The sequence below is a fragment of the Talaromyces rugulosus genome, chromosome II, assembly GCF_013368755.1.
Source record: "Talaromyces rugulosus chromosome II, complete sequence".
NCBI classification, from domain to species: domain Eukaryota; kingdom Fungi; phylum Ascomycota; class Eurotiomycetes; order Eurotiales; family Trichocomaceae; genus Talaromyces; species Talaromyces rugulosus.
In genome coordinates this window covers 1-12,298 of record NC_049562.1, presented here as the reverse complement: position 1 = coordinate 12,298, position 12,298 = coordinate 1, and the positions used below count along the sequence as shown (strand labels likewise).

At 46.4% G+C, this 12,298-nt stretch overlaps 1 protein-coding gene across 1 annotated transcript; it reads left to right on the top strand.

The window, feature by feature from the left end:
- Nucleotides 1-5,170: 5,170 nt before the first annotated feature.
- TRUGW13939_02469 (uncharacterized protein) lies at nt 5,171-10,156 on the top strand (the record flags this gene model as incomplete). Its single annotated transcript, XM_035485663.1, has 1 exon — nt 5,171-10,156. One exon carries the CDS (start codon nt 5,171-5,173, stop codon nt 10,154-10,156), a length of 4,986 nt encoding a protein of 1,661 aa, XP_035341556.1.
- Nucleotides 10,157-12,298: the final 2,142 nt, after the last annotated feature.

Here is a 12,298-nt window from a genome sequence, read left to right as displayed (position 1 = left end):
TTGTCATCCCTATGGTATTTAGTGTTATTAAATACGGGCCCGATGTATATGTTGATCCAGTATTGACATAGATGCGTAATGATGGCGTTGATATTACCTGTACGGACCAGGTTAATACATAGTTAGGGCAGAAGGTTTAATAGAATAGGATGGAATGCACGCGCATGATCCAGGTATTTTATCAGTTTAGTAAGAGTATTATTCAGTAATTATATATATTTAGAGATATCAATATAAACCAGTCTGAGGGATATATATTTTGAATATTGAATCCAGGGAGTGATATATATATATGTAGATCGATATAGATAATATATATATAACAGAATATTAAAAGAAAGCGAGAAAAAGAAATAGCAAGACCAGAAAGAAAGAAAAGGAGAGTATTGCAAAAAAGGACATTATTGTCCAAGGCCAGGGTTTAGATTACCTATGATGGTGCACAGGGCCTAATTGAGGCATCATCAGAGAGATAATAGAGTATTATGATGAGTTCAGAAAAGCAGAGGAGAAGATGAAAAGGAAAGAAAGAGAATGATGTATCAGTTAGGGTTAGAGAAAGGGGCCTATGATGGCCAGGGTTAGGATTACCAATGATGGTACAAGGGGCACAATCCAGTTATCATCCCTATCATCAATGGAAAAGCAACCGACTATCATCAATGGAAAAGCAACCGACTAGTCCGTTGATTTTATTTTGTTAATAAACGTTAGCGTTGTGCTAGGCAAAAGGGAGTCAGTTGGTTTTTTTAATTTAATCGACTCCCCACGCCCATATTTATATTAGGGTAGAGGCTTAAATTTGGACTAGGGATATGTGACGCTGCTATTAATATATAATATTAGTTTGAGTGTATTTAATTGATTAGTTATGTTGTTATAAGTTATTGAAAATTGTTAAGATTATATTTTGAGGTGATTAGGGTATGGAAGTGTTATACCTGATTAGGACTACAACCATTACCCAAAGTAGAAAAGTGATAAAAGTTTAAGATTATTTTAGTGTGATTTTAGAGTTATTTTTATGTCCTGGTCAGAGGGACTACCATCCATTATTCAATGTATTTGTAGAAACATAGTGATGCTGAATATTGCATAGATATTGTAGTATAAGCCTAAATACTGGATTATGATTTATTGTTTATATCACCAGGTGGTATTAGATAGTCAATTGGACGAATATTTACGTTGATCTATATATTAGACTGAGTGCCATGGCCGATATATATTATCATTCTGTGAGTATTATAACCAGTATCCTGAATGTATATAATAGGCTATCTATATTACTATTCCCTGCAAGCCTATTGTATGTATTATGTTATTAGATGATCCCTAATATCCTATATACTAATGTTGTTATTCTGGGTGCTATTTGGTGGTCAAGACGATTATCTGGATTTAGTAGTATTGTTGTATCCAATATATATGGGAAAATTTCTAAGTATATGGTTAATCCTACAAGTGTGTAATCTATGTCTTTAAACCTGATTGTCTATGGTAGGTTATCTATAGCTAGCAATTTATATATTATAGACCTGGGTCCTAGTAGTTTATTATTGATATTAATGCTACTGATAACCCAGTCTCTATATAGTCTAGCGAGCGGCCTCTATAGGATATAGCTGAGTAGGTTATAAAGTAGATAATTATACAGCATAAATAGCAGATTAAAAAAGCTAAGAAAACATATATCTAGATTTATAAGCTATATAAGATGAATCTATAGATAGAATATATAGGATAGGCTGTGTATTTATTAGACAAGTACCAAAAGATATTATAGGTATTATTAGACTAGCCAGATTCTGAGAAGGAACTGGTGTTGGCTAAAATTAGAAAGTAATTCACCTAGATTGTTATAATGGCCTAGTAGACTATATTAACATAATTAAATACATTCAGTTAGTATAAGATGCACTAGAAATAGATAGACTAGATATCTAGCGCCCTATTCTAAACGTGAATAGACCTTAATACTATAGCAAAGTACCAAAACGTGTGACAGCATATAATTTAATATATTACACAGAGTGTGTAACAGCAGACTATCTAGTTTCAGTTAATAATAGACTAGCAGATGGCTATAGAGTAGATAATTAAGGCTATTATAGAGAAAGACAACGAGTCTATAACCAGTAAGGACCTAATTAAGAAAACATAGAACCTAGCCAATCAACCATTAAGTCCTATGGATTAGACTATATTATAGTAATATATCAGTATATTAGATCATCGATTAAATAGCTAAGCCAAATATGAATACCATAGTAGCATCATCAATAAATTGGCTGTCATAGGCATCAAGAAGCAGGGTAGATAGGAGAATACATTGACATCCATCCCTCAATTGTCTGGGATAATCAAGATTACACAGATATTAATAGCCCAGCAGGCATAGGAAGAGATAGCTGAGACCAAAGATTGTTCAAACCTATTACAGGCTATAGTAATACAGTTCATGACCATCATAGAGACCACGCCGATAAAGTAGATATTGGATACCTAGATATATGGATTAAAAATCCGGTATAACACCACCGCCAACAGGTTAATGGCATGGTAAGACGACTAGATCACATATCAGTATTACCAGTTCACTATAGATTAGTTCTGGGAGACGGTGTACGGGTTAATCAACCAGGCATAGGAGCATTTGACGTAGGAGGTGTTATTATTAACATTAGAAAAGGCCAAGCAGTTACCCCCCATCGCATAGGACACTATAGAGAACAACACGGCCGAGGACCAGCCTTGATAATATTACACCTGGGATCCCCACAATCAGTAAATATTAGACGACCAGTGATAATTATATCACCAAATTTGGAACACCTCCTAGTTACACCAGGAATAGATTTAGCTGGATAGACAATGACGAGAGAGGTAGGTACAGCGATAGATATAAACCATTGGATAGAGTAAGGAACAGATGTTAGTATTAAAGTATTAGACAGACAGTAGCCCTGGGCAGGGATCTAAGATATTAAATATCCAATATCAGAATACTGAGTTTAGCAGCATCCGTAATCAATTTATTAAAAAAAGATTAATATCATTTATAATGTTATATCATAAGGGGTACAGTATTAGTAGACAGCCGAAGATCATTCATCGATACATACCGCGGCTAATAGGCGAGTTATTTATATATTTCCAGTGATTGGTCATGCCATTCCAATAGTATATCAAGACCATAGTATATAGACATCCCAAACAGAGTAGATTTATATAACCACTATAGGAGGTAGATAGCCAGATATAGATATTAGACCACATAAAATAGACTATATAGCGGGAAAACAAGATGGGTATAGAGAAACAGTTGAACATCAGCATATGCTGGTAGATTATAATTACAATTACATAGCGATATTTAGAGCCCACAACTAGATTTAAGGTCAATAATAACAAAGAGAAAGCCACTGAGAATGAAGATAGATATTAATAGATAGTAAAGGACGCAGTAATTAATATATAGACTAGATATGACAGTCATATTGCTAAAAGAATATATACCCAGGAGATACATCAAGCAGCTAGAACATTAGTAGCAATGCAGGAGCAGTTCCAACAAACCAGTAAACAATAACACCAGTTTTTAGGATTCCCATCAATATAGGGAGCTGAGGAGAAGTGTGGACGGTAGATCACCAAGCAGAACCAGGCACAGCAAATGGCTTATTAGCAGACAATATAGCAGACAGCCATCTAGCCATTATTAACCTATATTAAAGGATCTATAATACAATTTCAGAGCGTGCAGACAGCTACCATTAAGACCATCATAGACAGCATACTATGGACATTGGTGGTGATAAGCACCAGCAAAAGTAAGAGCATAATATTCATAGTGCTGGCAGTATAGAAGCAGGCCAGCACATTAATTGTGGTAATACCTATGGTATTGTTGCGGCAGGACATGCAGCAAGAGTATAAACAGACCAAGATATTATATATACTATGGAATTCCTATTGACCGCCCAAGACCGCACGCATTATATTAATGATACCCAAGTCAGCCATCAGCAAAAAGTTTTGATCATATTTAGATCGATTGTAGAACCAGAACCAATTAAACTGGATCATAATCGACAAATACCACACAATATTAAATAGCTAGGCAGATTTTCGACCTAAAATACAGAAGTTGTTCTAATTAATAACTATAGACACCTTTATAGTCATGTTAATAATGATGTTGCTAGTAGTCGACAAGGCCCAGTTATTATAGACATTGTAGTTAACACCTATAATGATATAATGATACCATAGTCCATATATAATGTGGATGAATATTGCATACTGTGTAGAGCCAATAGAGCTAGATGAAGCGGTATAGGTGGTATTTATTCGACAGCAAAAGGCCTAATGGCATCTCTAGGAGGGGAAGGTGATTATTTACTGTGAGTTGATGGGGGATGTCGACATATTAGTAGCAATATTGGGGGTGTTGATATACTATGGATAAATGGCCAAGGTGGCCAAGCGGCGGGCATTATAGGTATTTAGCAAGATGGCTGGTGGGGTCATGATCGTGGCGATGAACGTATTGGGGGTGGGAATCAATATCCTAACCAAAATACCTGAGTGTAGTGAACTGTACTACAATCACAAACTCTATTTTAGGGTTATTTTTGCTAGTTAAATCTAGGGTTAGTGTCATAGACTACAATCACGAACTTTTGTAGACTACAATCAGGTTTTGTCGCCTAACCAAAATACCTGAGTGTAGTGAACTGTACTACAATCACAAACTCTATTTTAGGGTTATTTTTGCTAGTTAAATCTAGGGTTAGTGTCATAGACTACAATCACGAACTTTTGTAGACTACAATCAGGTTTTGTCGCCTGATCGCCCTCAAAATTGGACCAGTTATTTTCATACCATTAAATCGCTCGTCACCGGAGAATGAGCGATATTCAAGTTATCGTGCCGCTGTCGTGGTTAATTGAAAAGGACGGGTTTTTCAGGTTGTTTTGGTTGGGGTGCGACGGGCGCTAGTGGCCAGGATATATCGCGTGCGCGCCATGACGGATCGTCAGGGGTTCCGACGTATTAGGGCATGGTTATATATAATCATATATTGTCCATACTACAGATTACCATTACCATTATAGATAGCATTAGTATTTATCACATTTACCAGGGCAATTCATTATTATCATCATGTATAACACGTTTTTCGAGCAACTAGAGGAGTTTCCCATTGTGGTATGCCGGGAGTGTCGCCATGCCGTGTGGCCCAGCCAGATTGAAACGCATTTGCGTCGCGCGCACCGTTATGTGTCCACCACCATGCGCGTCACATTGGCCGATGATGTTCGTACATGGCCCAACATCGCGCATGACCCGATCGAGTTGAATATCCCGGCCACCCGGACCACAGCGATCCAACAGTTGGTCGCGCCCGTTGATGGATATCGATGTCAATTGAGTTCCCATTCGTGCCAATACATATGCACTACCATGCCCACCATGCGGCAGCATTGGATCAAGCATCATCAGTGGTCCCGGACCCGAAAGATCGGACAGCCCACCCACATGGAGCAGAAACAGATTCAGCACGAGCAGGACCAGGCATGCCGTCCCGTTCAATGCCAGCGGTTGTTTCCCGTCAAGGCCAACTCGCAGTATTTTGCGATTATTCCCGAGACGGATGAAGCCGTGGCCCCCGACGGTGATGCGTGCGAGACGTTAATCCAGAACATGCAGGCGCATTGGCGCAGCGTGCAGGAGGCCGCGGATCGGAAGATCCAGGCCGGCCAGGTCGACGAGGCCAACCCGTGGTTACGGCGAACCGAGTGGGTGAAGTATTTGGGGGAGTTCGACATCCCCGATTTGATACAGAGTGTGAGCCCACCCCCCGCGGATATCGACGGCCAGCCGTCCATCGAGCCGGAAGCCCACGCCATTTGGACGGCCATGGCGCGGTTGGCCACGATCAGCCAGTTGTCCGTGATTCACCAGATTGGGGTGTTTGTGCGGTTGGAAGCCATCCGGACCGAGCAGCATCAGACGCGGTACACCCCGTTAGAGGCGTACCAGGATGAGGAGTCAATCGTGAAGCAGGTGCGGCCGTGGCAGGAGATGTTGATGTTTTTTTGGCGTACGCAGCAGCCGCACGAGTGGACCAGTCCCCCGTATCGATTCACGCGACGACAGCGCATGGCATGGGAGCGGTTGGTCGACGCGGTGCGGATTCCACCCACCCGCCAGGTGAGCAAGGGTAAGGTGATCACGCGATCCGGGGCCACGCGGGCACCGTGGGTGGAGGAAGAGGAGGAAGAGGAGGGGGAGGAGGAGGAGGAGGAGGAGGAGGAGAGAGACACCATGTCGATTGATTCGTTGTCCGTGGACAGCAACGAACCCGATTTTTTCAATGATAGGAGTGACGGGATAGAGAAGACGATGGAGGAGACGGCCATGGGGAGAACGGTTGATGTGGATGCCATATTTGATATTGAGCGCCCCCCGGAGAATGAGGAGGAAGCCAGCAACATCACCGTGCCGCCATTGAGCCCCGTGGAGCGGGCGTGTTTGGATTTTTGCATCGAATTGTTGAACCAGCGCATCACCCGACGGGAGTACGACAGCGCATTAGTGTGTGCCGCAGCCGTATTGGGGGTTCGTGAGGGCGGTTTCCGTACGCCCGAGGATTACCCGCCCATTTTATCGCGAGTGATCAAGGTCGCGCGGTTCATGGTGGTGAAGAAAGCCGTCGAATTGAGTGACGAGCCCGAGGAGGAGGATGCGGCCGAGTTGCCCAGTTCCATGGACCACACGGATTGGGACAGCGCATATGGTGGATCGCCGCCACCCAGTTCGCCAGGCCGCAAAGGATGTTTGCAGTGGGTGACCCAGATGATGGATCGGTTCATGGTGCGCGGATCGCAAGGCCCCACGCAATGGATGTTGGATTTGCGCACATATGGGTTGAAGATCCATTACAACACGACCAGCGCCGGCCATGTACAGTGGCAGAATGGGGACGAGTTATGTTATAAGGACCGGCAGTTCACCATGAATGAGTTTCGTGGCATGGTGCACGCGGTGGTCCAGGACGCGCGGCGGATATTGATCGACGACATATTAGGATGCCCGTCCGACGCCGTGCCAGCCATTCCATGGGACCGTTTGTATGACGACCCCAGCAATAACCAGGCACGATGGAGTTTTTTACAGGACACCCGAACGCAATGGCCCGTGGATGGGGAGCATTGGATGTGGCATCGAATCCGTCAGGACCCAGCCGTGCGGCGTCGATTCATCCAGGCCGACGGGCAAGGGTTTCATCCGGCGCGATGGATGGCGTATCAGAACCGGATCACTGCGTTTTTAGAGAAGTTGTTGGTGGCCATCCAGTTCACATGGGGTCAACCGGCGCGGGCCCCCGAGTTGTTGAGCATCCGGCACGAGAACAGTCCCATGGGTGGGATCCGTAATATGTTTATCGAGGATGGCATGGTGGTATTGGTCGCGCAGTACCACAAGGGTTACCAATTGAGCGGCGACGTTAAGATCATCCATCGATATTTACCACGCGAGGTGGGTGAGTTATTAGTGTGGTATTTGTGGTTGGTGCAGCCGTTCGAGCGGGTGGTCAGTGGAAATATATATCAACGGGACCAGGTGTCCAGCCATATTTGGACCGCCCACCCACACCAAGCGAAATGGAATTCCGAACGATTACGACACATATTGCAGCGCGAGAGTGCCATGGGATTGCGCGGTCAATCATTGCACATTGCATCATATCGTGAGGTTGCGATTGCCATCAGCCGGCGGTATTTACGCAACAAATATCGATTTGCGGCGGATGATGGAGACGACCCCGAGGCCATGGACGAGGTGCAATTGTTGGCCGATGCCGCCGATCGTCAGGCCGGGCATGATCCACACACGGCCGGTGGCATATACGCCCGGGAGAGCCGCGAGTTGTTTGGCGCCATGGCGTCCATGCGAGAACGATATCGTGGTAGCAGTCAGGATTGGCATACATGGTTAGGGTTTGCATCATGCCAGCCGCCGTCCGACCCGGATGCCGATCCATTTAGCGCGCCCCCAGCATCCAGCACATCGTGGTTCACGGACGAGGCGCAGCGCAGCCGGGAGGAACGGTGGCAGCGGATGCAGCGCATGGATGTCGACCAGGCGTTGCGCGACATGATGGGACCGGACGCCGCATTTCGCGGGCCACAGAAGCAGATTGTGCAGGCCGTGATCCAAGGACAGAGCCCGGTCATCGGCGTGATGCCCACCGGTGGTGGCAAGAGTTTGTTGTTCATGTTGCCGGCATGGATGGCCCGCGGTGGCACGACGGTCGTTATCATCCCATTGGTGTCGTTACGAGATGATTTACAGCGTCGATGCGCGGAATTAGACATTCAATGTGTCGCATGGAACAACCGGCAACCCGCCGATGGTGCATCGATTGTGTTAATCACGCCCGAGTCCGCCGTACGTGACGAAACATTCAGCACGTTTTTAAACCGCAAGCAGTTCACCGGCCAGTTGGACCGGATCGTGATCGATGAATGCCACATCGCATTGCACGACCAGTACGATTTCCGCAAGTCGATGACGCAGTTGGGGCAGTTGGTCCGGTACCGTGCCCCCATGTTGTTGTTGACGGCGACGATGCCCCGAGAGGACGAGGAGCGATTGTGCCAGCGGATGTATTTCCCCCCCAGCACCGTGCATTGGATCCGCGCGCGTACCAGTCGTCACAACATTGCATATCGGGTGGTCCGCATTGCGCGGCCGCAGGAGCATGGCCGACGTGGTGACGTGGGAGCGGCCATCATGGCGTGGATTGAACAGGAGATCCCGCGATATTCGCCCGGCAAGGTGGTGGTGTACGCCAACAGCCGGCACCAGACGGAGCAGGTCGCGGAGGCATTGGGATGCGGTGCATACCATTCCCACACGATTGATCGAGCCGGGATGTTGAGCACATTCCGACAGACGCCCAGCGGCGTCATCGTGGCCACCAGTGCATTAGGCATGGGCATCGATATCCCCGACATCCGGTGTGTGATCCACGTTGGGCGTCCCCGATCGTTGTTGGATTATGCCCAGGAGAGTGGGCGTGCCGGGCGAGATGGGCAGGGCAGCACGGCGGTGATGGTTTTGGACGGTAGTGGTGGTGGATGGGGGGACCCAGTGACCGATCGAGATGCGGGATCATTGCGGGCATTGGAGCAGGTACAGCGGTACATTGATCAGCCATGTCGACGAGGCGTGTTCGATCCATATTTGGATGGGGAGGTGGATGGGTACCAGCGGCAGCAGTGCGAGGAGGGTGAAGCGGCGTGTGATGGATGTTGTGCGGCAGCCATACCGGTTGAGACGCAGGCCACATCACCGACCACGCAGAGTGAGACCCCGGCCATATCACCGGCCAGGCGGGTTCAGGTCCAGGCCAGATCACCAGTCCCGGCACCGGCGCGGTCCCCGAAACGAAAGTTAAGCGAGGCATTCACCATGGTGACAATGCCGCATGCCCGGCGGAGAGGATACAACGAGCCATGGGAGCAATTACGATCACACATCGAGCGTGAGGCGCGAACGGTGGATTCCATCCGGGAGCATTTTGACCGGTGGGTGGGACGATGCCGGATTTGCGCGATGCACGAGGCACCCAGCGAGCATTTCACGTATCAATGTCCCCGGGCCGAAGGCCAACAGGCGGCGGCGTGGATCGAGGAGACCATCCGCAAGGTGACCGGGAATCAACGCGAAGATGGGAGGAACGGGTATGAGGATTATGCGGTATGTTTTCAGTGCCATTCGCCGCAGTGGATATGTCCACGATGGGTTCGTGTCGATCATGGTGGATATCAGCGTACCAAAGAAGCATGTCGATATTTGGAGACGGCGGCGCACACCATGGCGCAGTTGTTGCATGGACCGATGCGGGAGGTGATCCAGCCAGCATGGGAGCGGCGGTTGGCGCAGATGCCCGGGGGAGGGGTCCCCCATGAGAACCAGGCCGCGTTGATTCGTCATTTTCAGCGGAAGTTTGGAAAACGTGGAGAGGAGCGTAGTGGGTTGGTAGAAGAGATGACGTGGATGTGTTCATGGGTCGACGATACGATGCAGGTAGATGTCGAGAGCAGTGAGGATTCCAATTCAATCATAAGCCATATGTAGATACATACACCACAATAATATAGAAATAGAGGAGGTTCCATAAGCACAAAATGCCCGTATGATGGTCAAGCAGAGGTTTGTAGGCATTGGCCCGCATGACGGTCAAGCAGAGGTTTGTAGGCATAGGCCCGCATGACGGTCAAGCAGAGGTTTGTAGGCATTGGCCCGCATGACGGTCAAGCAGAGGTTTGTAGGTATAGGCCCGCATGACGGTCAAGCAGAGGTTTGTAGGCATAGGCCCGCATGACGGTCAAGCAGAGGTTTGTAGGCATTGGCCCGCATGACGGTCAAGCAGAGGTTTGTAGGTATAGGCCCGCATGACGGTCAAGCAGAGGTTTGTAGGCATTGGCCCGCATGACGGTCAAGCAGAGGTTTGTAGGTATAGGCCCGCATGACGGTCAAGCAGAGGTTTGTAGGCATAGGCCCGCATGACGGTCAAGGCAGTTCCAAATATTTGCATAGATGCATCAGGATCAGGTAGATTATCAGAACCCAGATCAGGTATATACATGGATGAGACAGAAAGTTCAATAGGAAGGCATAGAATATACACGCATGAAGCAGGGGTTTTACCAGATCAATAAAAGCATTATTCAGTGATTATATATATTTACAGATGTCAATATAAACCAGTCCGAGGAATATATATTTTGAATATTGAATCAAGAGAGTGATATATATATACACAGATCGACATAGATAATATATATATAACAGAATACCAAAAGAAAGCGAGAAAAAGAAATGGCAAGACCAGAAAGAAAGGAAAGGAGAGTGTTGCAAAGAGGGACATCGTTGTCCAAGGCCAGGGTTCGGGTTACCCATGATGGTGCACAGGGCCCAATTGAGGCATCATCGGGGAGACGGCAGAGTGTCATGACGAGTTCGGAGAAGCAGAGGAGAAGATGAAAAGGAAAGAGAGAGGATGACGTATCGGTTGGGGTTAGGGAGAGGGGCCCATGGTGGCCAGGGTTAGGGTTACCAATGATGGTGCAAGGGGCACAATGCGGTTGTCATCCCCATGAGAAACAATTATATATAATAGAAAAAAAAGAAAGACGGAAATGAAAGAATAGGAATAGCACAAACAGGAAGAAAAATATAAAAAGTAGAAAAGACCAGAAAGACAGAAAAAATTAGAAAGGTTGAAAGAGCAGGAAAGGTCGGACAGGCAGGAAAAGGAAAGGAAAAGGTCAGGGTTAAGGTTACCAATGATGGTGCCAGGAGCACAATCCGGCAGTGATCCCAGCGAGAGGCAGTTATATATAATAAAGAAAAAGGACAGAAGTGAAACAACAGAGAAAGTAGATAAAGCAAAAAAGCCGAAAAGATAGGAAGGATAGGAAAGGCAGAAAGGATGGAAAAACAGACCAAGTAGTAATACAGTGCAGTCAGGGTTAGGATTACCAATGATCGTACCAGAGATAGAATGGAGAGAGTCAGGGTTCAGGTTATTAATGATGGTATAAGAGGTACAATATCATGATTTTACCGGCAAAAAGGTTATTATACACAGTAACCAGAAGAGAAGGACGAAAGTACAAAGAACAGAAAAAGACAGAGAAAGAGAGGAAAAGTAAACAAAGGAAAAGGAATATAAGAGAGAAAGGAACGGGACAGAAAAGGCAAAGAAAAAGAATAGGGAAGGAAAAGGAAAGACAGAGAACAGAAAAGGAATGGAAAAGAACAGGAAAAAGACAAGGAAAGGAAAAGAAAAGGAAAAGAAAAGGAAAAGAAAAGGAGAGAAAAGGAAAAGGTCAGGGTTAGGGTTGCCAATGATGGTGCACGGGGCCAGATTCGGGGTTGTCAGAAAGACCGCGAAGAGTGTGGACCAGCATCGATGCAGAAGAAAAAGACGGGGAAATGGAAAATAAAAGGAAAGGGTGTCGGTCAGGGTTAGGAAGAGGGGTCGATCATGGTCAGGGTTAGGGTTACCAATGATGGTGCGAGGAGTATAATCCAGTGGTTACCCCAGCGAGAGGCAAGTATATGGAGTAGAAAAAAGAGAAAGAGAGAAGTGAACGGGAAAGGAAAAGGAGGGTTAGGGTTAGGGTTAGGGTTAGGGTTAGGGTTAGGGTTAGGGTTAGGGTTAGGGTTAGGGTTAGGGTTAGGGTTAGGGTTAGGGTTAGGGTTAGGGTTAGG